Source organism: Anopheles stephensi, chromosome 3 (assembly GCF_013141755.1).
Source record: "Anopheles stephensi strain Indian chromosome 3, UCI_ANSTEP_V1.0, whole genome shotgun sequence".
NCBI lineage: Eukaryota > Metazoa > Arthropoda > Insecta > Diptera > Culicidae > Anopheles > Anopheles stephensi.
Genome location: NC_050203.1, coordinates 5,451,364 through 5,479,236, shown reverse-complemented (window position 1 = coordinate 5,479,236; position 27,873 = coordinate 5,451,364). Strand labels below are relative to the sequence as shown.

The 27,873-nt window shown below is 49.2% G+C and overlaps 3 protein-coding genes across 8 annotated transcripts; 1 reads left to right on the top strand and 2 right to left on the bottom strand.

Moving 5' to 3' along the window:
• Window positions 1-212: 212 nt before the first annotated feature.
• Window positions 213-6,654, top strand: LOC118510306 (fat storage-inducing transmembrane protein). Of its 3 annotated transcripts, none has more exons than XM_036051938.1 (3): window positions 213-650; window positions 1,045-2,355; window positions 2,828-3,418. In XM_036051938.1, the coding sequence occupies exons 2-3, from the start codon at window positions 1,084-1,086 to the stop codon at window positions 2,831-2,833; spliced, it is 1,278 nt and encodes a 425-aa protein (XP_035907831.1). In that variant the 5' UTR covers window positions 213-650; window positions 1,045-1,083; the 3' UTR covers window positions 2,834-3,418. The 3 variants fall into 3 exon arrangements, with proteins under 3 accessions (XP_035907831.1, XP_035907829.1, XP_035907828.1); XM_036051936.1 differs by lacking the exon at window positions 2,828-3,418 and adding an exon at window positions 6,118-6,654 and having other exon boundaries at window positions 260-650; XM_036051935.1 differs by having other exon boundaries at window positions 260-650; window positions 1,045-3,418.
• LOC118510309 (ganglioside-induced differentiation-associated protein 1) lies at window positions 3,208-5,610 on the bottom strand. Of its 2 annotated transcripts, none has more exons than XM_036051946.1 (3): window positions 5,159-5,610; window positions 4,356-4,548; window positions 3,208-4,281 (listed from the first exon to the last, which is right to left on the bottom strand). In XM_036051946.1, exons 1-3 carry the CDS (start codon window positions 5,246-5,248, stop codon window positions 3,614-3,616), a joined length of 951 nt encoding a protein of 316 aa, XP_035907839.1. In that variant the 5' UTR covers window positions 5,249-5,610; the 3' UTR covers window positions 3,208-3,613. The 2 variants fall into 2 exon arrangements, with proteins under 2 accessions (XP_035907839.1, XP_035907840.1); XM_036051947.1 differs by lacking the exon at window positions 5,159-5,610 and adding an exon at window positions 4,645-4,902.
• LOC118510302 (nucleosome-remodeling factor subunit NURF301) lies at window positions 6,342-27,859 on the bottom strand. 3 transcript variants are annotated; one of them, XM_036051930.1, is made up of 16 exons: window positions 27,715-27,859; window positions 25,475-26,119; window positions 20,306-24,844; window positions 19,829-20,221; window positions 19,463-19,747; window positions 19,125-19,378; window positions 17,675-19,046; window positions 17,405-17,595; window positions 10,672-11,131; window positions 9,983-10,590; window positions 9,079-9,494; window positions 8,736-8,972; window positions 8,489-8,656; window positions 8,199-8,394; window positions 8,047-8,131; window positions 6,342-7,796 (listed from the first exon to the last, which is right to left on the bottom strand). In XM_036051930.1, exons 2-16 carry the CDS (start codon window positions 25,803-25,805, stop codon window positions 7,495-7,497), a joined length of 9,837 nt encoding a protein of 3,278 aa, XP_035907823.1. In that variant the 5' UTR covers window positions 25,806-26,119; window positions 27,715-27,859; the 3' UTR covers window positions 6,342-7,494. The 3 variants fall into 3 exon arrangements, with proteins under 3 accessions (XP_035907823.1, XP_035907822.1, XP_035907824.1); XM_036051929.1 differs by lacking the exon at window positions 27,715-27,859 and adding an exon at window positions 26,701-26,929; XM_036051931.1 differs by lacking the exon at window positions 27,715-27,859 and adding an exon at window positions 26,701-26,929 and having other exon boundaries at window positions 9,079-9,425.
• Window positions 27,860-27,873: the final 14 nt, after the last annotated feature.

Below are 27,873 nucleotides of genomic sequence, written 5' to 3'. Positions count from 1 at the left end.
TCGAGCACAGGTGGTACCGTTTGATTTGGGACCTCAAATTTAAATGGAAAAAGAATTGCAGCAGAAAAATGTTGTTCCCAAAGTAGTATTTCTGAGACGGTAGCGCTTTCCTTTTTTTATTTCAAGCTCAATTTTCCTTTTCAAAACAGTTCTTACTTCTTCGCTCCACAGAAATTGAGACACGTCTATATACCTTGTGCTGAACAGAAAAATCACAACAAATCAGCCCCAACTGATGAAGAAAGCGGTATTTGCTCCATTACGAGCAAAAGAGTAAATTTAATTTGCAAAACACAATGCGTACTATGCAAGGCATTTCCGCCACAAAGAATTCAACCGGCCCGGAATACTAGCGCGTATTCCGCACAGCTATCGCCGTCCTGTTTGCTTCCACGTTTGAAACATTAGCTGAAGACGCAAGTGTCATTTGAATTGCAGATGTTGTTAATTACACACGGATCGTCTGGTTTTTGCGCGTGCAAGTGTTTTTGTAAAAGTGCGTAAATCAAGCCCAACTCAACTGGCGCACACCGTTTCCTGCTGCTGGTGAAATTAACCTTACACCGTACCTAGTGCGCGAGGAGAAGGTTAACAAATTTTTCACACGCATTCGCGGCATTCCTGTTAATGCCGTGGTACAAACAAGTGATGTAAGTTGGTGTTTCGGATCATGCGGAAGCGCGTTTGATCGAGTCTCGGAGCAGTGTTGGTGGGCTTTTTTTATTTTTGGAATGCAAAGCGGGGCTGTATGAAAACTGGACGGGTCGGTCGGCCGAGCCTTTCCCCTCCCGTCCCTCACGATACCCTGCTCCCTCGTGCAGTGTGCGTATGAGACTGTGGCTGTGTTTATTTTTAAGTTCGGACCACCAATTTGCACCATATTAGTAGCGCCAACGGGACCGTTGTGTGCACTTTCTTTTTTTTTTCGCTTTCAATTTCCCATGATCCCATGATTTCCCATGATCATTTACCATCGTCAAGCGACCACTAATCAACAAAGGGGCTTTATTCTTGTGTTTCGTTTCCGTGCCGCACATAAATCAGACCGATACCGACAAACACCCGCAGGATTAGTGCGCACCGATGGCAAGCAAACGAAAACCAATCCACACGCCATCTGCCTCCGGAGCAGGCGGAACAAACGCTTCCCGTCCGCAGATGAACTTTCGCCAGGGGTTAAACGACACAACGGCGCGAAGCGAAGCAAAGGGCACACGGCCGACCGCCACACCGACCTCGATACGGGAAGTGCTCACGATGATGGTGCTGCACGTGTGCAAAAAGATCATTTTCTTCGACACCAGCCTGAAGGTGCCGCTGTATCTGGGTTCTTTGTTCATCGTGTCACTGATCGGTGACTTCACCCCCTACCCAAAGACTTACCTGGCCCGCACAGACAACCTGTTCAACGTGTACTTCGTTAAGCTGGGCTGGGCCTGGACGTTGCTGTTTGCCTTCCCGTATCTTGCCATGACATCGATCACGATTTGCTGTGGTGATAATCAGCGCCTGCTAAGAAACCATATGCCCCGGCTCGGCATAGCGACCGTGTTTTGGTTCGTCTGGACCAAGCTGTTCAACATCATCGAATCGAGCTACGGGCGGTGCAGTATGCGCGGATTCGACGCCAAAACGCCGTGCCTGAAGGCGGGCCACCTGTGGAATGGTTTCGACATTTCCGGCCACGCGTTCATCCTGATCTACGCTAGCCTGGTGCTGATGGAGGAGGCACGCCCCATTATCGGGTGGGAAAGTATAAAGGATTTGCTGCGGAACGAGGAGCACAATCGCACCAACAACGACACGTCCCAAACGTCCAATCCGCTCAAAAGCCTCAAGGACGAGGACCTGAAGGCGCTGAAGTATTTCTACACCCGCTTCACGCCCACCATACGGTTGTTCTTCGTCGGGATGACGATGTTGCAACTGCTGTGGGATCTGATGCTGGTCGGAACGATGCTCTACCACCACCGGATGGCGGAGAAGGTGCTGAGCGGCATTATTGCCGTCGTCACGTGGTTCGTGACGTACCGTGCCTGGTACCCGATACCGACCGTGCTGCCCGATCCCGTCGGAAAGGGGCTGTTTAACTATCAATCGCTCAGCAAACCGGAAATTGGGCTGCGGCGAAGGGCCAGCTTGCTGCAGTCCGGTTCATCGGCGTCTGCCGGTGGTGGCAGTTCGAACAACACCGGCAGCAGTAAGGAAATTCCCAAGTTTATGGGCATGCCACTGTACGCCGCTCGGCAACCGTTCAATGCTTCGGCGATGGGTGCCCCCGTTGGTTCCAATGCATCCTCGCTGGAAGGTTCGGGGATCGGTGGTGGTGCATTGCAGCAGGGAGGAGCATCGTTCGTAAGTAGTCATTTGTATGGTTCACGCGTAGGTAGTGGTAGCGGTGGCATTGGCAGCAGTAGTGGTGGTGGTAGTAACTATAGCAACTCGGAGTTTAACCATCCTTCGTACGCGCGCTATCGTAGTCGCTTCGAGCGGTTCGAATCGTAGTGTGTGCGGTCGCCTTTCTCATACGTATTCCTTTTGTAAGTGTTTGTATGATCTGTTTGTAATAACACATTGGTTGAGATTAATGTCTTGATTGAAGGGTGATTGTAAACTGTAGGCTGTAGTGTACTTACCGGATTCTGTTTATCAACTGGATTGGCTGCTTTCTACTGCAGGAGGTGGTGGGTCATGTTGGGCAATCGCATTTTTCTATGCTGTGTACAGGCCTGTGTGCAATACGATTAAGGCGCATGAAGGAACATTATAAAATACCTTGTCTACCAATCCACACACCCGTGTCTGTTGTATTTTTCCATTTTTGCAGATTTAGTTTGTCGGCCCTCCACGAACCCCACCGCGATCAGCGCCCAAAGCAAACAAAAGAAAACGAAGGATCGTTTTGATCGATTAAAACCATACGACCTACGACGAAAGAGACTTGTCTCGTGAGACTATAGCCGTAGAAGAAAGCCAGAACCGGCTGGCTGTAATGATAGCTGAGCTTTGCTGTGTCCTACTCCTAATAGCATGACATTTGCTGGCAAAAAAACCCTACTTTTTCGAAAAGAAAGTCTGATAATATGAGACCCGCGTATAACGTTTCTAGACGGGACGAGAGTGAAGTGAAAAATCGTCATTTTCACCACACAGCTAGTTTAGGGGGTTTATTGATTTCTTTCCTTTAATGCGTCTCTTCTTTGGTGGTTAGCTAGTTTGTTCGTTTTAGTTAAGTAGCAGTAGGGGAACATACTAGCGAGGCAGACCTTACGTTATTATTTATGTGTATGTTATGTATTCGTGTCACTTTCCGTTTCATTTCGTTAACATTGTGTTTTGCTGTTGATATATTGTTTTGTAATTTCTGTTATCATTCTTCGAACGACCAAAATACAGGCAGGAAACTTGTTACAACTGATGAACGTCTCCCTTTTTACTCTTGTTCGGTGCTACTCGCCGGAATGTGTTTGAACTGTGGTATGCATGCTTGAATCTACCGTTTTGTTAAGTGTTTAATCCTAGTGTGCTCGTAGTTACCGTAGCATATTTACCTTAGTAACAGATTGCTTCGATTAAAGAAAATGCTTCACGCTATTGCGTGTCCGTGAGATTATTATCGCTTCAACAGTGTGGAACTGATCAAAACCGACGACACGGCGGCCAGTCCCGCCTTATACACCGGTGGCGTATTTATCCACACCGTGCGCAAAATGGACACCTTCGACGGTAGCACACTTTGGAACGATTCACGTGCGCATACTTTCGTGAAGTAGCGTCCCACGTTGGGCCTGCCTTTGTCTGTGCCCCAGAAACGATCCTCCAGCCCCAGCACGTACAGCCGGTGCAGCAACGTGCCGAGACCGATGTCGACCATCGTGAACGTATCTGACCCGAGCAGCCAGCACGCTTCGAGGTTGTCGATCGTGGCCAGATACTGTTCGACACTGGTCAAAAATTCGTCCAACGCTACCAGCAGCTTGCAGAAATATTCTTCACTCGCAATGATGCTTCGCTTACGTTCGTGAAAGTCGGCTTTCTTTAGCAGCACCTCGGCAAAGGCAGGATATTCGGTGGCGTACGTGCGAAGCCGTTGGGCGAGCGTTTCGTCCCGTGCGAGGATCGTCTGGCGCACGGGCAGTACGAACGGAAACTTTGGACTGCCGACGTGCTGCGGGTGCAGAAAGGATCCGATCGTTATCACACCGATCGGTAAGCTTTCGATCGTTTGCCGAAAGCCTAGCAGCAGTTTATCCGTACCGGGCGGCATCCGGAGCGGTTTATCTGGGGCAGTAGAAAAGAGGGGGACAAACAATGAGAAGCATAACAGCACAACAGGCTCCTGAGAATGGGCTTACTTTTAGGATAGTTTTCCTCCAGATAGTCTAGTATCCGGATTGAGCCGGGCACGATCAGCAACCCATTCTGCAGCACCGGCAACTCGGCGCGTGGATTCAGCTCCAGAAACCACTCGGAAAAGTGCTCATCGTTCGTCACATCGATTTCGTACTTGGTGAACCGTATCCCTTTCTCGTGCAGAGCCTGTAGAACCTGTAAAGAGGTAGCAGAGAGATTACATCGGTCTCACAAACCCCCGGTAACGATCGGAGCTGCGTTATCTTGTGGGTGGTGAGATAACTGCGTTACCGTCATTAACACAGTAGAAAACGGGAATGATCCGCCACCGTCTAAACTCGGCGATGCATGACCGATGACGGTGACACGCATATGGAGCACCACATGACTGGTTAATCACAACCGTACCCAACTACTGCTGTAAGATGACTCTTCCACCAGCCAAGCCAAGGTTAAGTAGTGCAATAAGGCCCTTAACGCTGGTGACTAATTTTTAATTCTCATCATCTCGACAAAACGGCTCCGTGCAACCACGGAAGATCGTCTGGCGAAGATCGCTCTTATCGACGAGAGCGTATCGTGTTATGTAATGTTATTAGTAGCAAAATGATGATAAAATGAAAGACAAACAGTGTAACCCCACCGCAACCCTGGTGCATGTTATATGTTTCTTCTCTCTGTAGTTTCTAAAAACTGTTTCAGTTATTTTTAAACTTTTGTTTCTAGTTCACAAGCAATACACTTTGTAACATAAGTAACCACCAGAGTTTTCCGTTGGGCAAGCCCAGATGAAGAACAGACTCACCTTGTGGCAGTAGTAACTGTACTGATTGCAGTACAATATTAACCCATCGCCGTTCGCTACACTCGGGCGTTTAAATCGTTTTTCAAACATTCTTCTCTACTGTTCTGTTCTGTTCGAACTCGACGCAAAATCGGATCTTTGATTTTCCACCAAATGCACTTTACTAATACACCGCCTCTCGGACACACACACGCACGTATCAGACGATCACATGCTATTGCATCTCGGCCGATCGCCGTCGACTCCTCTCGGCTCGGTAGGTTAATGTCGGAAAAATGGATACACAAACTAACGGACGTGATAAGCAACGGACTGACTGACTGACTGACTGACTGAGTGAGTGAGGTGATTGCGAAAGGTGCGCGAGTACTGTGGCTGCGCTAACTACCCATCTGATTGTGGATCCCTACTGACCAGCTGATGTGGCTGCCATCATTGCTCTCTACGTACGTGGTGTGTGCAAATCATCGTGACGATCATGCGGTGCGTGAAGTTGCTCTTTTTTTTTTTGGTAACCACTCTTCTATCGAGCATGAGGCTTGTTAGGGTAGGCACTCTGCTGGAGAACGCTGAGAGGACGGGTTTTCTTTGCAGAAGGAGCTGAGAGATCATGATCCCTTGTTATCTCATTTTCTAGCGGTAGTTATGAAGCTTTTACATGAAGTGAATCCAAGTGTGTGACCTTTATTAGGAGATCACATTTCCCAATCATACTGTGACCAAGACGGTGGTTGCGAGCTGCCGATCGCAAAGCCATCAAAAATACTAAAAGCGAGGATGCAATCGAGTCACTTCTCACCTTCCTCTCACGATCACGAGTACTGCCTAAATTGCTACACCGCTTGAATACCGCTTTCTTCCCGCGTTTTCACGATCACGATCACGAACAAAAAAATCCTCATTCTTCTATCCCCTCTTTTCGCCCCGCCTGTGTATCTCACATGCACGCTTTTCCACAGGGAAAAATCACCTCCAAGCGAAGAAAACTGCTGGACAATAGACACCATCCTTCGGGCTGATAAAATGCACTGGCGGAACCGTAACGAGACCTAAACGTACTGAGAAGAAACCAGAAATGGCTATTATGCTTTTGACGGTAAAATATAACAAAGATCTGCTTCAATAAACTCTTTCCAACAGTACCGATCGTTTCTTTCTCATTCTCAAAGGCTATGATGAGCTGTATTTTTAAAAATCCTGTCCAGATTCTTACATTTATTGTGAAATTCAATATAATATAGCGAGCGCGTGAGCGGGGGGAGTCTGACCTCTCTGTTCCAATATGTTGGGCGTTCATATAATTCACCATCTCACCTACAGCGATGCAATAATAAACTCATCTCCTTTCTCCGGGCTGCTCTAAAGGAAATCCGATATTGAAGGAATAATACTATGCAACTTTCTAGTGGCGCCTTTCAGTACAACACAGGCCCAGAGTTCAATAATGTATGCAGGGGGTGGTGCTGCACACGCTGTATGTGTGGCGATAAAAGGAATAGAAGAAAAAAAAACGGGTGTCTCTGTTCTGGGTGTGTGTGTGTGTGTGGAGGGTATATCTACAATAAAAGTGTGCCTTTCGCTCTGCTATTAGAATTGGTTAAACATGTACACACCTATGCAAGAGTGTAAATGTAAATTAAATATAGATTCAAAATCTACACCTGTAAACGTGTGGAACAATACCTCATGGCTATGTTTCGCATGAACGTGTGCGTGCTTACGCTAAAATGATTAAAAGCTTACCGCCTATATTCACACCTTCCCTCCTCTCCGTCTAACCATCCGTACAACGTCCCTTCCTTATAATTCGCTGCTCTCTTTAGGGTTTAAATATTTACACTCGAAGGACGCCTCAACATTAATTCGGTGGAAAATTATACGCATGATGCAAAGCAATTTGTGTGCCTCTTCTACTTAGGCTCAACGGGACGGTCCTTGCTATACCGAGCAACAACAACAACAAAAAAAGACCCTCTTTATCTGGGACCGGCCCACACCAACTCCACACGGCTCCCCCCCCCCCCCCCTCACCAACTTAACCACTATTAATAAGTTTTGTTTGAAATTCTCGTGGGGTCGGTTTGAAATAAATATATGTATATTCTCCCGCTCGGTAATGATGACTAATTCTTTTCTCTCGACCCCCTACCTAGCTTACAACCAACCCGATTTTGTACATTGGAATAATTAATGTACTGAAGGTATCAAAATTTAAACTCAAATGACCGCTCTCGGGCGAGCGCGGCACCGTCTATACAATCCCTCCCGCACCTTACACTGCTTCGCTCTCTACCCTAGCCATTCTGTAGATAGTTGTACAGAATGGAGGTGCAACACTACGCCGTTGCGGTCACGGCCGATGATACCGGGTCGGTGGTAGAAAGCGCTTCATCCGCCGCCGTCACCGCCGCCGCCACTGCTGCCTCCACACTTTCGTCGATACGATCGACGAGATGCTCGCGGAAGTATTTGATCTTTTGCACGAAGAACGATTCGAGACTTTCGGCACACCGGTAGAAGGGTGATTCCTTCGGGTTGTAGTACCGACAGTTGTCGAATATTTTCGTCATGTCACCGATAAACTCGGACAGCGTTTGGTAGACTTTGCTGTCGATTTTTGTTTCAATTTTTTGCAGATCTGCGGGAAGAGAAACGGTATGGTGAGGTGAGGTGAGAAGAGTGCACATGCACAAAAAAGGATCGATCGGTCGTTCTGTCGCAAGGAGGAGCGTCTGCTTCACAACGCAGTGTACAACACAGTAGGCAGAGAAGTTTTACAAGCGTTTACGCCTGTTGCTAGGCAACCCGCACAACACGAGCGAGCTTTAGCATTATCCAAAGCTTTCTTTGCAGCCGCCATCGCCCCAAAACCAGTTTGGCAAACTTACCCATCGGTTCTTTTATCACACGATAATAGTCCGGCGCCTCATTCGGATCCACCGGCTCCATAAATGGCCAAGCGCTCTTATGTTGCTATAATGCAGAAAACAGTAATAAATTAATAAAATTGAAGGATGAGAGAAAGGGACAGAGCACAAACCTGTATTTGTTTGATGAGTTTTTTGAGATTTTCAAACTCCCTCATGCTCAGCGGCTTCATGTTGGCAAAGTTGATTGCATTGTTCATGTGGCAGTTCGGGCAGCTGTACTCATCGATATTGTTCGCTTCGCACTGCAGTATACCGACGCACCGACCATGGAACCAGTCCTGGCACTTGTCACAGCAAATGTAAAACCTACACACATCGAGGAGCATGGGAATGTGGTTAGGAATTGCGACACATACACTCGCGCGCGGGATGGTGGTGTCGGGGTTTTTTTTCTACTCACTGAGATTCATCGTACGGCTGCCGGCAGAGACAGTACAGCTCCTGTGTGTCCCGAGCATGCTTACATTCGCTGCAGATGTATTCGGTGATTTTCTTTGACTCGGCCTCACTTATACCGACACAATCACCGTGGAACCAGTTATTGCACAGATCACAACCAACATAGAATCTGGCGAGAGAGAGAGAGAGGAGAAAAGCTTCAGCAAACTGACCATCGCTTCTAAGAATGGCCACCATCATGCACATACTTCGAATCATCGTACGGCGTCTGGCAGATGCAGTGCGTTTGAGCTTTGCTGCTCTTCTTCGCACCGCCACCACGTTTCGCCTGTCCTGCACTACGGCCTCCCGACGAACGGGTGTTACCACCACCGCCAGCCGCTGCTTTCGATCCTGCTGGTGAAGCATGTTTCTGGCCCCGTTTGGCTGGCGTCCCGGAGGACGCTTGTTCTTTTGCAGCATTTGCAGCACCACCAGTCGTTGTTCTGCGCGTGGTAATAAGAAGAAGAAAGGAGAATAGCATCATCGCATCAACAAACACATGTAGATCACACGATCGTACACGACCGCACCACGAGGAGTAACACCAACCTTCTTCTGCCTGTGGTGGTTGCGGTTGATGTGGAGGAACTCTTATCCGTCGCTTGCTTCGAGCTTCCACGACCGGGCGGCGGCAGCGTTTCATCGTCCACGCTGGACGTGATCGACTCGAACCCTGTTGTTGCTGGCTGTTGCTGCTGCTGCTCCTGCTGCTGCTGCTGCTGATATGACTGATGGGCGGATGAAGTTGTTGTGCCAGCAGCCGTTGTTGCCATCACCACTCCTCCCCCTCCACCACCCGATGCCGCGACTGCTGACGCCGCCCGGACATTCGTGGTGCAGCCGGAAGCCGACTGCAGCTCGACGGAGAGTTCCTTCTGTATCTGTACCTGCAATTCCTTTTCGAGATGAGATCGTTTCTTGAGAATGTCTTTCTTTAACTGTTCCTTGTGACGATTCAATTGTGCCTAGCGCAAAAGAACAATCACACACACACATAAATAAGGATTTTATTTTCGGCTCTTCTTTTTTTTTGTTTGTTTGTTTTGTGTTGGCGTGTGTGCGTATGCTTCGGGGGGGACTCTGGGGGGAAAACTCTTGCAACGACGGAAGCAAATCATTAATAAAGAAATATAATTATTCAAACGCAAAAGAAACCATATCGAAGAAATCTGCTTCACCACCATCCGCGCGATTCAGGCGGTGGGTGTGATTGTGGGGGAAGAAATAAATGATAAGTAAATTAAAGAAGTAGCTGTGCGCACTGCTGCTGCCACACGATTATCTCGTTCAATTTGAAGCTAAATAAACAGCGGATATGGATGGGATGGAATGGGGATTGAGGGGGGAAAATAGCCGCTAAGGAAAGAAGAAAATGCTCGATCCTTCCGATTCCGATTAGCAAGGGAGGGAGAGAGAGAGAGAGAGAGCGGAGAACGGTTAGCGGATAACATACCTGCAATTTATTCTGCTTTTGCTGTGGGCTCGATTGCTGCTGCTGCTGCTGCTGCTGGGGAGAACCAGTTGTGCCCAAGGAACTAGCAACAACAGCAACATTACCACCAGCATCGCCAGCGTGCGCCGCATTTTGCTTCCGTTTGTCCGCGTTTCTATTGCGACCACCACCACCGGAAGCATGGTCGGCAGTCGATGCCGCTGCTGCAGTAGGCGCTGCCGTGGTTCGTTTTTTGCTTGGCGAACCGACATGGTTTTCGTTGTTGGACAGCTTTCGCTCGCGGCTGCTTGATCCGCCGGGACTTGATCCGTGGTGTGTAGTACCGGCCGCACCGGAAGCACCCTTCGAGGGGCGAGAACGCTTCGGCGTATCCATCTGCCATTCGTCATCATCATCCTCGGCGCGTGGATTGGTACGCTTGCGCGTTCGGCTGCTGTTGCTGTGCGATTCGCTGCGAATGCCGCTCATGTTGCTGTAGTTGTGCTGCAGTGCAATCGTGCGATCGCAGCGATCTTCCGCTTTGGTGTTCTTTTCATGATAGCGCTGCAGGTTCAGCAGTTTTTCCTCTATCTCCGGCGAATTGCCCTGCTTGCGAGCATTGTTAATCACTGGAGAAAAGAAAGGGGGTAAAGGTGATTTTTGTTTATTATTCCGTAACGTATTTTGAAGGGTAGCGGCGAAATACTTACACTGCGTAATGTAGTCGGATGTGACCACGAAAGAGTTCTTTCCCTCGTCGCCGCCTTCCAGCTCCTTTGCCTCGTTGGCTACGTCCTTCAGGAGTCGCGCCGCCGCTGCTGTATCATCGGACGGTTCCGCGTCGGCGGTTTGTACATTCTGTTGCTGCTGTTGCAGCTTTTGCTGCTGCTGCTGCTGTTTGTTGTTCAGGTTATTGCTCACCTTCTGGATCAGCTCCTTCTTGACGAGCGGGTTGATTCCCGGCGTATTGTTGGCACCGTTAATGATAATGTTCGAAATGATGCGCGGTTTCCCGTCGTCGGCAGCGGCCGCATTGCTGCTGTTCGTCCCGGCAATGATCGGAACCACCGCTACCGGTACCGTCGTGGTCGTCGTGGCATTCGTCGCATTCTCTGCTACCGGTACGATCAGCTCGGATCCTGCTTCCGCCACCGGTGCTGCGGTATTATCCTATTGTAATGCGACAAAAGGAAGAGAAAAAAGAACAGAACAAAACACAATTGTACGACCACGGGTGTCGAGCAAAGTGTGCATCGTCGACACACGGTGGTGTGGTGCCGCGAGCGCGGATTGATTGTATTAGTAACACGTTCGACAGATTCGACACTGTTGGACACACAACACAAATGTGTTTCGCTCACGCTTTTTCATCGCAAATGAATACAATCGGCTACAAACCAGGTGTGGTGGAGCGCGTCCGGAACACACTAGCGCCGGCCGCCATCAGCAGCAGCAGCAGCAGCAACAGCAGAACAAACCAGCGTACAGGAGGAGACGAGCGAAAACATCCGCCCTAGAGATGCTTCACCGAGGAAGAACCTTCCTTCTTTCTTTCAAACTCATATAAGCATGCAAGCCCACCGATCTCCGACCATAAATAGTTATTGTAAAGGATTTTGTGGGGGGAAGGGGGGGGGGGAAGGTATTCTACTTTGCAAGTAAACAGGAAGATAGGCAAACGCGCACATCTTCCCGCGTTACTTCCTTCCATCATTAAGTATACGTTTATCGTGATTGTAGGACAGAGCGAGAGAGAGTGAGAGAGAGAGAGTGAAGATATTCATCCAAACAGAGGACAAAGTGCGGAAATTGATAGGTGTACACAAAAATACGGAAAGGTAGCCACAGCTTTGCCAATTGGAATTTTAATTGCACGCGTAATCCCTGTACTGATCCTCATCCTATCGTTTCCCTTCGCTCCAAGTGTTCGCCTCATTCGAGTTGCTAATAATTTTGCACGCTCCCAAACCTTCACACGAATGGAATCGTCACCTTTTCATTCCTTTCATCATCTTTTTCTTTTGTTGTTTTATCGCTGATTCCTTTTCTAACCATTTTATATGAAGCTACAGACGGGAAGCATTCTACTAGAAGCTTCAACAAACTAAGAGGGCTCGAGAGCAGTCCCGTGACATTGTGTGTTTTTTAATCATAAATGAAAATATACAAAAAGAAAAGAAGCTAAATTTCGTTAAGGGAAACAATAACGAAGCTAAAACAAAATATGTGTGCAAAAGGGAATGCGACATTCAGGAAGTTCTAATTTCTCCTACGGGAACCTATTCGCCAAAAAAAACTGCTGACCGTGTTCGAAAAGCCTTTCGTCGTGCTTGACATACACTTCCTACACTCTTCCCTTCCGTACACAATAGATAGTTCAGTCTGCTAATTTTGGGACTCATTATGATCTTGTAACGCTTTAGGTATCTCTCGTCGATGAATTATGCTCCTAAATCCTTCTCAACCGCGAAGAAAACCGTCCTTTATCCTCGTTCTTTTTTTCCCCCCCTTTCTTCGTAACACATACAAACAAAACGGTCGATGAATGAAAGATAAGCTTGGTCGGAGATCGATGGAATGGAATGCAGCAGGTTTGTTCTTCTTCCTCGGATCGTATGGCAAATACGAGCTCTCTCTCTCTGTGGGTGTGTGTGTCGTGGTTTTGGGGGGAGGTTTTTTTTTGCTGTCTGCTTTTGCTTTGCCGGTGCGCGCACGCGTTTGTACTGCGATTATGATTTCATTTGCGATCAAAAGAAGCGAGGAGAGCACACGCAGAGTGGGGAAGATGAGATATGGAGGTAGAGAGAGAGAGAGAGCAGGACAAAAGGTAATAAAAAATCATGTGTTGAAGATAATTTCTGAGGTTTCTTTAAATGCAAAACAAAACAAAAAACAAACTTAAAATAATTAACTTCCGCTCTCTTGGGAAAACCATTTTTGTGCAAAAGTAAAATCGAATCGAAAACTCTCTGCTAAAATGCACCGGCGTCGTCATGGGATAAGAAACAAATAAAAGCGTGTTATTATAAAAGAAAAGCTGTTTCAAAAACACAACACATCAAACAAATTGTGGTGGTAGTAGTGGTAAGGTAGTAAAACAATAAAAAAAACACCATAAAAAAAGAAACAAACAACACTGTGAGGACACAAAAGAAGGCAAAAACAGCATGGGCGGGACACGTGTGGTAGTTGGATTAGCGGTAACAACGGTGGTGGTAATCGATCGGTTGTATGGCCCAACAAGTTTAAAACAGCTTTAAGTTTAATGGGGGAGGGTCCTTAGGATTAGAGAAAAGTGCTTAAATAAATTGATCATTGGCCATTGCTTCTCGCTAGGACTCTCGCGCTAGCACACAGCTCAGTACACCTGGCGGAAGAACTAAGCCATACACAACAACTCAGGACGCAGGTGTGGTGTTGTGCCGGAAGAAGAGATCTCAGAGGCAAAGCCCTGCCCGCCGCCGCCGCCGCTGCCGCCAACGTTTAGCGCGCACGTGTTTTTTTAGTGTCGTTTTCCCTGTTTCGCAGCTGTTTTGGTTCCTCTTTCTGGGCCTTTTTCCCTGCGTTTCCCTGGGTCTTGGGGTAAGCTCTGCGAATTCTGTGCTCACCGTGTTGTTGTGAGTTACTCCTTTTTTTGTTCTACTAAATCCGACACACGCATGCATCTCCCAACAACAACAAATACATCCCGTCGTCCTACACATATGTACACATAAATCGCTAATACTTTTAAAGTAAGAGAGAGAGAGAGAGACAAGGATAAAGGAGAATTGCATTCCCGCGCGTTCGCAATTGTGTCGCAGCATGTGGCTTCCTTTCTTCACTTTCTCGACCCGCATTTTTTTCCGCTTTGTGGTGAAAGGTGAATAAGATTAGAGGATTATTTAGTATGTCCTTTCGTTTTCGGTTCCAAGTTTGGAAACAACGGTGTTTACACAACAAACAACAACACGACACGATGGTTTTTGGTGGTACAACAGGTTTGGTGGTTAGAGAGGGTTGGCTCGGAGACCGGTGTGCGGCGTGAACAAAGTTTTTATAACAACAAATAAGAGAAAAGAGCAAACTAAACTGAGCAAAAGATCATTTTTTAAGGGCTCGCAACAGAAACTTAATGCAAAACAATACTTCAATTTCATCAACGTGATTTAGGATATTAAACAGCAGCAAAACAGCAGACACACACACACACACACCGGAAATTATTTTTGTAAAATTTGTTTCTTTTTTTTTGCTGTTATTCTTGCTCAGATACATTGGTTTTATTATAAGTGGTTTTGTTTCTTTATTGATTTTGCCACTGTTTCGGCTCATTGTTTTTTCTCCATTATTCTCTCCTATTTATCTTGCATCGTGCAATCAGTTTTGGATGATGATGTATCTGTGTATATATGTATATAAATCATCCTTTCCTACACCTCTACTATTCTCCATGAAGAATAATATTGTATATGTTTGTTGTTACTAATTTTTACACTAAACAAACACACACACACACACACGGGGATACGTTTTTTTTCCTGTGAGGAAGAAAAAACCCCGCGTGTCAATTCTACATACGCTTCCTCCTCCGTCTCTCTATTCTTCTGAAGTCAACTGGCCGTTCGTTCCTGTAACGCAATCATTACCTTCCTCTGCCTCGTGGCGGCGTTCGTGTGAGAGGTTTTGTTGTGTATTAGATAAACTTACAAAACTTTCCCATTCCTATTCGCCAAAGGTTTGGGGACTAATTACAGCTGTGCCGTGCTGTTGTAGTAAGTAGAAATGTTACCGAGCTGTAGAAAGTGTTGCTTAGCACTAGATTACTATGTACAGTACAATTGCTTTTGGGGCGGTTATCGTCCGAGACAGACAGATGGAGAGAGAGAGAGAGAGTGTAACCCCTTCTCATAGTGCTATTCTTTTAGTAATAAAGCAAAACTGCTTTCTTGAACAATTTTAGCCAAGAGAAGTGTGTGTGTGTCGATATTCTTCTCGACAGACAGCACATCTAACATTAACACATGGAGGAGAACATTCAAAAAAAGAATGAAGTAAAAGCACTTAAGAAGATAAATAATAAGCTACCACCGCCAGCCACACGCTTGTAAGTCAGGTATTTTAATACAGAATCGGTATAGCAAAAACAAGCAAACTCGAACCTTATGGTGATAAATATTAACCTCTCCGCACGTTGAATTGTAATGTTGAATGTTGAGGCAAGATGCAATGTGTTTCGTGATAAAGCGGCGTCACCCAGATCAGATACAGCCTATGCCTATTGGTGCTAGTATAGCTCGAATAGGAATTAGAATCTCATTACGCTTCAAACTATCCTCTAAATAAATGGGTCATTTGTCATGGAGAAACAGTACCGGGTTGCTATTATTATATCTACTAAACGCACCTAAGAAAAGAGCATGTGAATGTTGCGTTTTTAACCCTGCGAGAGAGGAATGGTACTTCTCGATCTTAATGCTTTTGTTTCACCATCAAACCCCGGTCCGTCCATTGAACGGATGCAATCTTCTTTAATGGCATAGATGGATCTGTTGGTAGTACGCGCGCGAGAAGCGGCACTTGTTTACATAGTTGGAGCTTGGAAACATGTGGTCTACATGTGTTTTGATCGTTGCAATGATGCATCACAGCAGAAACCTTCCACCTTCAGTTAAGAGAAGATAAAGTAAAAAGCCGAGCAAGTGTGGACAGAATGTTCACTAAACCAAAATATGTTGAGCCGTTGTTCTCGTGGACCCTTTTTCGCTTCTGTCAGTTTTATCAGCGGCTTATTCGCGCGATTAATGAGTTTGCTTTGTTACGACGACCCCCCAGCTTTGTTGCGCGACTGCAGACGGCTTAAGGGTCCACCACTTCATATCGTTTCTGCATCATGCATGAAGAGTGGCGTAAAGTTTGTGTTGTGTTGCTTAAATCATTCGTGGACCAAGCGTGCACCTTGCCACAAAGATCTGCCTTGCTACTTATTTTGTATATATTTTTCATTCAGCTGTGCATTAAATTTTTATCAAAAACCATTGGTGCAAAATGTTGTCCAAATAACAATTCAAGGGATTTCTTTTCAAGGGTGATCCAACGAAAGGGGATCGTGTCGAGATTTGATCCCAAAACGTCTTGCCATTCATTATATAGCAATAGAGCTTAACATGGGGTCTAGAGAGTATCAAGTATCAAAAGAGCTCCTAGAGCGCAGAACAAAACAACTTTTCCAACTGTCCTTCGTAGCTTGAATCATGCTTAGAATGGGCAGACTACATATTGCAGTTCAGTGTTCAAACCTTCAGTTATACCTGAACTGGTTTTATCGCAGGTAAACCTTTAAATCAGGCCGTGTTTTGCCATATAGCCAGACATAATCAGTCCTTGTAATCTGAGTACCGGGAGTACGCACTCCTTTCATAGTTCATAGTTCATAGGCGTCAATGTCGTCAGCCGCAGCGGTAAGAGCACTAAACTAAACGATACAATATAAATACGCAAATAGATTGCAACACTGGGGAGAGGGAGGGAATGCATACATTCCGGATTAAAATTCATTTTTTCGAAGGTCCTTCGTTCTCTTTTTTTTTATATTTACTACGCGTGCCGCATTGCCAACAGGACCATGTCACATTTACATATATCTTTTTACGATAACAAAAACCTACATTAAATCATAATCGTCAGCAATAGCAGGTGGTGGGTGGTATTTGATCGGTTCATGGTTTGTTAGTTTTCATTAGCCTTCCAATAAACGATCTTCCGAGTAAGAGGACTTAGTAAATCGGATCAGGTTAATTAAACAGTTTAAACTGCATAACACATGTAACATAAAACGTATTAAAATCTCTTTCCCCCTCACTATGCAGCAAACAACCTGGTGGTAGTAGTAGCTCTCTCGGTCTTATGTGATAATGTTTAGTCAGAGCATCGGCTACAGAAAGGCAAGCTCGCGATGGGTTGGCAGGCAGGGGGAGGGGGTGGGGGGGGGGGGGCGTTACATTCGTATTATCGAACAAGATTTGTCAAATGCTGGTAAAATGTTAAGTAATAAACGACAAAGAAAAAATAAAACCACATACAGAACCTAACCTATCAAAACCTGGGGGTTCGCGCGCTTATTCGGTAAGCAACACACGCACCAGCAGCACGCTTCTTCCCTGGGAATGTACATGGGCAAGTGTGTGCGATATCTTTCGTGTAATTAATAAGGTTATGATGTAGCTCATTGCTTTTGTTCCGTCGTCGGCGTATCACCGTCCGTGCTTTGCGCATTGCGCCCACCAGCCCCACCACAGCAAAACCGGTAATGTTAGGTGTTACAATGAATTACAGTTCAAGATGACTGGTAAAGGGGGGGCGGGGGGGGGTTGTTGTGTGGGGCAGTAGCGCAGAGGGGCTAGAGAGCATGAAATGATGGGAGGGGAGAAGCGGGGGCCTTTGCAACCCCTAAAAGCGACTTACTTGGTGGTGTATCTGTATCGGTGTGCCGGCCGCTCCCGACTCGTGCTTAATCTGCACCGGCGTCAACGGTGGCGGTTGGCTGGCAGCGACCGTACCGGCGGCGTTCGCGATCGTGTTTTGGGCCGGTTGAATGGCGAGATAGATCTTCGTCGGACCGATCATGCTACCTTGCCGACCGTTCGATTCTTGCACTGCGTGAAAGCGGAGAAAACCATTTGTTAATCGACCGACCGACCCGACCGGATGGGTGTTCACCGCCTTTCAACCTACCTCGAAGCAGTTGCTGCTTGACCTGCTGTTGGACGAGCGCCGTCTGTTGAGGGGTGAAATCGCTGCCCTGTAGGCCTTGCAACACGATCCTTGGTCCTTGCCCGGTATGCACAACCTGTGCCGTAACACACTTTATGACCGTTCCGGGCGGTTGTCCTTGCAGCAGCGACTGTTCTACAGAATTGCTGATTTGCTGCTGTTGCTGCTGCTGTTGCTGCTGCTGCTGAATAACGGCACTATTCATGTCCGCTGCTGTTTGCTGCAGTACTTGCTGTACCGCAGGCTGTATAATTTGCTGCTGCTGCATCAATTGTTGCTGCTGTTGTTGCTGCTGCTGCTGCTGCTGTGCCAATTGCTGCTGGAGCTGTTGCTGCTGCGCCTGAGCAGGGTCAGTTAAGTTGGCGACAGGAATAATTTGCGAAGTACCGTTCGGTTGCGCCTTGATGTGCGCAACAACCTGCGCCTGATTGTTGCTGATCGGTCGCAACAGCACCTGTTGCCCGTTTACGTTCGCAAGCTGCAACTTCCCGCTGGACAGCTGTTGGGCCAAGCTTTGCACCTGGCTGATCGCCACCGTTTGTTGCTGCGGTTGAGAGGTTGTCGCCACGGTTTGCATACTGGCCGCCGGTTGCTGAATCTGAATCTGTATTTGCTGTGGCTGCTGCTGTTGTTGTTGCTGCTGCTGCTGCTGTTGCTGCTGCTGCTGTGGTTGTATAGTAGCGGTCGCAATGGTCGGTTGAGCCGCCGTTACGATTTGTTGTACTTTCTGGATTTGTTGCATCGTGCCCGTCGTCGTCAGCTGGCCGCCGGCCATCGACACAACGGTCGGCTGCGTTTGTATCTGCAGCGGTGTGTTGTTGACGATCTTCTGTGCACTGTTTAGAATGATGCGCTGTCCGCCGATCATGATCTGCTGCCCTGGGGAGGCCACAATTTGCTGAACCATCTTCTGTCCGCCATGATTGATAATGATCTGCTGTGGCGTTCCACCAACGCTACCCGCATTTTGAATCAATATCTGTTTGGTAACCGTCGGCTGGCCTGGTGTAGTGGCCAGCAGCACCTTTTGCGTGGTTGGTATTGGCGATTGGGCGGTGCTCGAGGCGGCGGCTGCCGCAGCTGCTGCAGCTGCTGCCGTCGGTTCAACGATCACCTTCTGGCCGCCCTGCACCTGCGTTCCTTGGAGCAGCTGCTGCAAGTTCGATTGCGTGACCACTTTCTGCACCGGAGTCGAGGTCGCCAACAGCTGATGCCCACTGCTGGTAATGACCTTCTGCAGCGTGCTCTGGTTGTTGATCAATATTTTCTGCGGTGTGGACGAGACGAGCTGCTGCACATTTTGCACGGTTGTCGTTGCGTTTGAAGTTTGTACCTTTTGGGGGAAGAAGACAGGAGCAAACGAAAGGTAGTTCAACAAACGTTTCGCCTTTTGTTGAGCCTGCCTACATACCTTGTGCAAGAGTTGACGCTGTACCACCTGCTTCACCGGTTGGGGCGATGCGCTGCTCGCGGGCGTCGTGGTTACGTTTCGCATCAACACTCCCTTGTTCAGTATGTGTGGTGTTGTTGTAGGGGTGGACGGTGTACCGGTCTCGGAAGCACTCGTTACCGTGGATGTTGCCGCAGATGAGGAGGAGTTTGGCGTCCCTGACTGACCGACCTTCACGATCTTCTGACCGATCTTCGTAATCATCTGTTTGGGCGCTACAATCGCAAGGGCAACAAAAAGTTATGATTTTGGTCAGCATAACGGGTGGGAAGCAACGTGGCAACATGACTGATACTCACAGTTGGGGTTGCTGCTTAGCACGTGCAGTTTACCGTCCGGCGTTTGAATCAACTGTTGGCCCGGGTTCAAACCGCGCACGCTCACTTTACCGTCCGGCCCGCGAATAATTTGAACCTTTTGCGGACCATCCGGTTTCGACGTTCCGGCCGATTGTTGCTGCTGGCTGGCGGCAGCCGACTGGGAGGTGGTAACATTCTGCTGAATGACCTTTGTCGTACCGTCCGCGTTCTTCACTATAATCTTGCGCTGAATTATGCCCGGCGTCTTACTAGTGGGACCACCTTCTACAAGGAGAACAAAAAAACAAACAAAAAAATTAACAAACATGTGGATTTTGCGTTTAACCCCACCACCACCGCACGTACCTTGCTTCAATTCCATAGCTCGCTTTTGATTGTGTGCTGCGCGCTGTATGCGCAACTGTTGCTCCATCTTCTCGTTGATTTCGTCGCGCGAGACTTTGCTGGTAGCCGAGCCGGACGATTTGCTACTGTTCGTCGCGCCACCGGCCGCCGAGGCGTTCGATGCAGACGAATCGTTCGTTCGACTGTTCACCGGCAGCTTGCCGGTACTGTTCCGCGTGACCGGTTGAGCCGAGGCAGCCACCAGCTTCTCCTGCTTCTCGCCGTACAGCTTGATCTCCCACAGCTCCAGCTTGTCTTCGTCGATCCATTCCTCCGACACCTGCGGCTCAGTTTGCTGGGGCGATTCAGCACGCTTTCGCTTGCGCAATCCCGACCGAATCGATTGCACTTCCGCTGAGATTGAAGGGAAAAAACGCGTTACCATAGTACCCCGGGGGCGCCTTTAGGAGCAACAAATCATCCCACGTCAACACTTACCTCGCACCGTTTTCGGCAATTCCAGCGGAATGACCACCTTCCGCCGTAGATACTGCAGCCGTTCGTTAAACATTCCCACGTGCCGGTGGCGCAGCAGCTCTAGCGACATTATTTCCGACTCCGTAGTCACCTGCTGCTTTCCGTCGGCCGTCACCGGCTTCATGGCCATATCGTCCCAGCGCAGGCAGGTCCAGAGAATGCGCAACTGCAATCCCACCGCTGCCAGCGACGACAGATTCACGCTCCGATACAGCCAGCACGTTTTGAAGAGCGGCCGCGAGCAGGGGTACGGCCACACGGATGTGTTTGCTTTGGCCAGATGGTGAAACCCTCCCACTTGCAGTCGGCCACCGTGTTTGGCCAGCTTCAGCAGCTCACCCCGTGGCAGTACCATGATTGACGAAACGCCCGGCTTCTTGGTGCGGAAGTAATTGACCACCGGGTAGCGTGGTTTGCCATTGCCCAGGATAGGAATGCGGACGTCCGCTTTTGGCTTTGCATCAGCGGCAGCACCGGCGGTGGGTGCTTTAACCGCCGGCGGGAGAGTTTTCTTGAGATAAAGCTTCCCCTTCGTACTGCTGACCGAGTACACGCGCACACTGCCATCGGGTGCTTCTTCCTTTTCTTCCGCCTCCTCCTTCTTCGTACTGCGCGAAGGCAACGCAAAGCGACGGTTCGGTCGTCTGGGAACCATAAACTCCGCCAGCTTGCCTTCGGCCAGCACGGACTCTTCCTTTGGTTTGAGTGGTGTTGTTACCGCTGTGGCGGACGGTTCCTTCGGCACGGCAACCGCTGCTGCCTCTTCGTTCGCTTTCGACGCCGCCAACCGTGATGATCGACCGCGGCCACGCGTTACGCGCGTCCCATCACCGACGGACACTTCCGAGGAAAGCGAATTGGAGTTAGAGTTCTCGTTCAGCGGTGTAATGCCGCTGATATCGCCGCCGGCGTCGTCTTCCGCCACATCCATCGGTTTGATGTCCTCGATCGTCGGTGCTGTCGTGACGTCGAGCATCGCCGCCGTATTACTGCTGTCGAGTGCGTTATCTTCGCTGCTGCACACGACTTCCTCCTTTACCACACCGTCACAGTCCATTATGGCCGGTGGTGGACCGTCAGCGCCAACGGAAGAGTCCAGCACTTCCTGCTTTACCGTGACACCGTCCGCTTCCTGCTTCGGTGCAACTTCTGCCGTCAGTTTGGCCAGCAGCGCTTCATCGTACTCGGCCAGCGTTCGCTTCGATCGCTCCAAATCGTCGTTGAGCACCTTGAACAGGTTGACCGAAAAGTTGGTGAGCAAATTTTCGAAACTCTCCTTCTTCGCCTCGGTCAGCTTCTGCTCCAGGATCGATTTGGAAGCATTCGCCGCCCCGCTCACGCCACCGGCTGTCGTCGTCGCCGCCGATTGCACCGAGCTGTTGTGTTGAATTTCCATCAGCTGCATTTGCTTGAGCAGCGCGAACAGTTTCGCCCTCAGTGCCACTTTCTGGCGGCACAGCGCAGAATAGCACGACGGGGTCGTAGTAGGGGATGTTGAAGGGGACGTGGTGCAGGAGATCGAGTAGCACGGATTGCGGGCCGCGGCACGATTTGCGTAGTGATACTTTACACGCAACGCTTGCGCCTGGCAGACCAACGCCTGCAACCGCTCCCGGTACTGCCGGTTGCGCAGATGCTGCTGGTACGCGGTAACGTGAGGTTTTATGGTAACTGCTCCGACGAGTCCCGCCTGCGTTGCGCGGCTGTTAACGATCCGTTGCAGCTGCTTCTCGATGCATTCGCTGGGCGGAAGCACACGCACGGTTATGACCGTCGTGTTGCTTGGTGCAGCGTCCGCCTTCGATACGACGGCCGGTTCTTCGCCCAACCCTTCGTCCTGGCGCTCCTTGGCGAGCTTAATGCGTTGCTCCTCCGCATCGCGCAAGTTGAGACGCCGCTGCAGCAATCCTTCCAGCAGCGGGCACTTGCGACCCACCTTCGGGTACAGGATGCGACCTGCCGCAGTGGACAGGGCGCGCGACACATCGATTTCTGTGCTGTACTGTTGCGGGACTTCGAACGTTTCGATCTGATTGATCTTCTGCAGCAGCTTCTCGTTCAGCGAATCGATGTCGGTTAAGAAATCGACTGCAGCCGGTTTCCGATCAGCCTTCGGGGGCCGGCGGCTACTGACGAACGCTTCGTACGATCGCCAGTCTAGCTTCTGGACCTTGCGCTCGCGCGTCTCCGGCACCAGCACCGGCAGTACCATGTGTGCCGCTTCGTTCGTCGTGCGCCCGGGAATTTTCTTCCTTCGCCGCCCCGTTCCCAGCCACACCCAATCCCACTGGCCGTGGATGCGATACTCTTCGCCCTTTTGCTTCCACACCTGGTGCTTCAGGCCGAGCGAATATTTCACAAAGTTCACCGCCGTACGGTTTCGCTCTTCCTCGTCGTCGCGTTCGCGCTTTTCGCGCTTCTCGAGCTTCTTCTTTTCCTCGCGCTCGGCCAACGTTATCCGGTACATTTTCGTGTGTCCCAGCTGCTCGTGCCACACGCTCGCGAATACCACACCACGAAGACACGTTTGGAACATGCACATGGCCCGGGCAAACTCGTTCGGTGTGGTGCACACCCCGATCGCATTGATCCACACCTTGCGCAGCCGGTTCCAGTTATGGTGCATGAACGGTGTCACGATCGCCTGCTCCAGCGCGAGCAACGTTTGCCGGATCGTCGTGATGATTTGCTGCTGGGTGGCGTACAGGCCACCACCGAGCCATTTGAACTCCGACACCGGCGTGAGGGAGAATTTGTGCGACAGGTGACGCTTTTTGTCACGCTCCTCGTTGCGCTGCGGTTTGTTCAGCGCGATCGGATGCACCGCGTACTGGTTGACGTAGTTTTTGTGTCCATTCTCCATTCCCAGCTTGAAGTAGAGCGTCCCATTCGACAGCTGTGTTACCTTCTGGCGTGTTAGGCGATCGATACTGTCCGAGGCGGCGTTTGAAGCGGCGCCAGTGCTCGTCACGGAACTCGCACTCTCTTCCTTTGGATTTTTCTTCTTTAGCTCGTCAAGGTTAAACGTTCGTGGAGTGAGGGATCCCGTTTTCGATCGCGTTACATGCTTGCTTCCTCCACCACCACCATTCTGCTGCTGTTGAGCACCACCGTCCTCTTCCTTCACGACCGGTTCATCGGATTCCTTATCCTTGGCATGCTGCTCGCCACCGTTCTCTCCCGCCTCCGTTGATCCCTCCTCGCGCTCTTTGCCGTCTTCCTCTCCCGGCGCATCCTTGGCCTGTTCTTCTGCGGCCGGCTGGCCCAGCAGCTTCTCGACCCGCTGATTGTCAACCTCGAAGTACGACTTCTTGGCTCCCTTGTGTTGATTTGTGAGCGTTTCCGTAAGCGTCATCTGTCGCACGATGTCTTCGCGATACTTTTGATCCAGCTCCTGGTACAGTTCCGCTTCCAGCTCGTCCGGATCTAGCTTCGAAAGCAGCAGCTCAAACTGCTTCACCGTACTGTAGTACCACACCTGCGACGAGTCTTCGTTTTCGACGAAAATCCTGCGTACCACGAACCAATACTTGCGTCCGTGCCGGTCGAAACCGAGCATCTCCTGTCTCGAAAGCATGCCCTGCTTTTCCTGCGTCGAGATGCAGTCTATCACGCCGGACACTTTGTGCGACTTGCAGAGATTACACTGCCAGTCCCCTTTCGGGACGTCTACCAGCGGTGGTTCCACACACTCGAGATGGAACACAGCCGGACAGGTTTCACAGCACAGCAGCTCCCCTACGCGATGACACACCCGGCAGTGATCATCGTACCGGATGGCCTCCTGCATTACATCGTCCCGCACCTGTGTCGTTACGAGGAATTGATCCGTCAAGAACTGCAGCACGTACAGCCGCTCGTCAGCCGGAACGTACGGATACTCGGTAGTGGTCAGAATCTTCAGCACGCTCTGATCTAGGCTGGGATCGCTTTCGATGTAGCTTCGCAACACCTCCGGCCAGGTAATGCAATCGATCAAGTACAGCGCAATGTTTACGCTGTCCTTCTGATCGAGCGGACCGAAGTGCGTTTGCTGGGAATCTTCTTCGCGCAGGATGCCCTTCAGCAGCATGATGTGCAGCTCGGTAAGCAGCGCGCTTTGCTCCTCGCTCCAGATGGCGGCACAAAAGTCCTCGAAGCGGAACGGGGACAGCCGAACCTGGTGTCGGAAGCGTCGGATGATTTCATAGATGGACGTGCACTTGAGCACAATGTCCGTAGGCACTAGCAGATCCTTCGACGATTCCGGCAGCTCCAGTGGTGGCACCTCGCGCTCCTGCAGCCAGATCGGATCCGGGCTTGGATCCTTCAGATAGATCGCCCCGTTAATGCCGGGCCCTCCGCTCGAGCTGGTCATCGAGAAATCGCTGTCGGATTCCTGCCCGAGACTTTCATCCGAATCACTGGGCGAGCGTAGATAGTCATCGTCTAGATCGCTCTTGTCGCTGTCGTCTCCAAAGTCGGAACCGTAATGATATTCCGAATCGTGGTACGAGTATGCTGTTAAAATATAACACATTTTATTAACAATCATTCAACCGACGGGCAAATTAATTCATTGTTATTTGTTAGCACGATTTGCTCAAAACACCATCGAAGTAGGCATTATATCATTTTTTCCCCCTTCAACGATGCAAAACATTGAAAAAACAAAAACTTTTGTTTCTTTCCATTACATCGTCTGTTTCTTTTTTACAACAAAACGCAACAAAAACATAAATACACACACGCACACACAAGTGGCGTCAAAAAAGAGAAGTAACTTAAAAGGAAATTTCATCAAAACAAAGTTTCCCCGCCGGCCCGAGACAACGCGCGTCCCCCTCCCCTCGTCCTCTCGTTCTCTCCCTCTCCTCACTCTCTCACTCTCTCGCTCTTCCGGAGCACACTTGCGTGCGTCCCTACAACTAACTGTCAAAAAGAAGGTTCAGCGCCGTGGGAGCGAAAAAATGGAGGGAAAACGAACACACGCACGCACACAGCCTAACAGCGCGTCGCGCGACGCGCATCGAAGGAACCAGTCCTGCTCTATGCTATGTTGTTTTGGAAAGAATATGATGCAAGACCGGAATATGTGTGCATGTCGTCGCTATGGATAAACATTAAAGGTTTTTTTTTTCATCAACATACCTTTTCGGGCGGAAGAATTATTATGTCCACCGCGTCCTCGGCCACTCGGACGTCCACGCGTTGTCGATTTCCTGCCTCTTGTACCTTTCGTGGCGGGTGTTCTCCGCGAGGTGGACGGACGGCTTTCCTCACTGCCTTGTGGTGAGGAGGCGCGTGACGCCGAAGGTGTACTGTTTCCCTCCTGGCCATCCTTGCACAAATATTTGGGCTTCTTCATCAGATGATACTGGAACTTTTTCGGTCGTTCCATGGTGGCCGTTTTAGGCGGGCGGCCCCTCCGTTTGCCCACGGAAGCACTACCGCCCGGACCATTTGACTGTCTCCCCGTCATCGTGGTTTTGTGTATGTGTGTGTGTGTGTGTGTGTGTGTTTGGGTTTGTGTGTTGTTCTTTTCACTAAGTTCGATGCAACGTTACACAGGCGGACTATACGAGCTTTTGATTATTCGAATAACTGCACCAGTAAATCCTGCATAGTCAGGCTTTCCCACTCGCGGTCGCCCTTTGTAGTGGAAAGCTTTTATCTACTCCCGTCCAATCGTTGTGTGCCCCGGAAGGAAAAAGCCTCAGTTGGAGATACGTTAGGCGCAGAAATGCACATCAATTTTATCATCTATTTTAGAAATCCTTCTCTCAATCCGAATGCCTGCAAAGAAAACAAAACCAAAGAAAGCAAAACATCAGTTTCTAGGTGATCATCAGTGTTGGTAGAGCTTGGCAACCATGCAAGGAAATGCTATCTGACCAACGATAACTTTCCATAGTAGGCTATGTTGTGCATCGTCGTCGAGCTTGCGTTTCCACGATTCCCGAAATCTTTGGAGGTTCTAGTCAAAAATTAATTTCGAATAAACACACAGATTCCTTGCCACTAGCGTTTGGGAATGGCATGTTTTCGCTACTTTTCGAAGCTACCCATCGGAACAACTGATCCAAGCGTTCTCCCACTGCGGTGTCGCTTGGAATTTATCCTACGGTGGGATAAATTTTCTACAGTAGCTGTGCTTCACCTGCATCAGCACGGATTTGTTGATGCATTTTCATCTGGCCTGCCCACATAGCGCATGATGCAGTTCGCAACGCACCAAACACACCAGGCCGGACAACACATTTCCCAGCCAGCCCACACTTATCGCTCTTTCGCTACGCGGCCAAGCAGCAATCAGCAGCACCACACACATTTTATGCCACACGGGCATTATTAACCATGGCGGGCGAAAAACCTACCTCCCACAACTATCGTGCACGGTACAGTGTCTCGCAAATCGGCTTCCAAACGACGAAACTGTTTTCACGATATTATTGCACTTTATTTTCAGCGTGACACATGTCAAAATAGTGGCAATTTTCTTCCTTTTTCCCAGCCAAACGGAGGCTCGTCGAATCGTTCCTTGCCCTGGCGCTGTGTGCTATCTTTTCGACCCGACTTTGCTCATAGAAGACGCACTTCTGCAGAGCATGACGCGAAGGCCTCGATTGTACTGAAAATTGCGATCATGTACGGCACCTTTCAAAGCTCGACGCTGATTGGTCGATGCGGTGGGTCGCCATTTTGACGAACTGCAAGCGCCGATGCTGTGGGACAATTTTTACTCCTAAATGCTCCTGGCGCATTTCTATCACCCGCAACCGATTGCAAAAAGTTCACATTCAAGTTTTCTTTTCCGTGGGCAGTTTTGCACAGCACAATTTTACGATAAATATCACATTTTCACAAATTTTCACTCTAGCTTTCGATCAACCAATCACAGAGCAGCTTCTATTGGTCGGCTGCTACACTAGCGCCATCTGTGGGTAACGCGCAGACCACGCATCCAACATTTCTGCATCATCCCGACCTGTCGTCCTCCCTTTTCCGCTAGCGTCATTAAAATAAAGATGCGTCTTTTTCTCCAACAGTTTCTTGTGCCCGCAAATCGGTCGTATGTTTATAACATTAAAAACACGCACACGCTACGTAACCGGTGCTTTTTTGGCTGCACTTTGAACGATTTTTCAATGTCGCACGATGTGCCAAAACTAATCACAACTGTATTTCTCTCCTTTTCTAACAGCACAGAACGGCCACCCCAGCCAAGCGCGACACTTGCACCGCTAAATATTCTTCTTTCTCGCACTTATCATTACTGCTGCATCTATTCTGCAGCCTTTCACACTGTTTTGCGTTGCTCATTAAATAAATTCCCAACACGGCCGTACGCTAAATGCAGAAAACACAAAACTTAGATGCAATTACCGTACCTGCTTGCACATCTTGCTGATGGTGTTGGTTGCGTTTGGCTTTGACAGGACATTGTCAAAGCGTTTTGCTAGGCGCGTAATTTAGGCTTCATTGTTGATTGGTTATGGTCGCCGTTTGTATTGATTTCAACACCAATCGCTAAATTAATTTTTTTTATG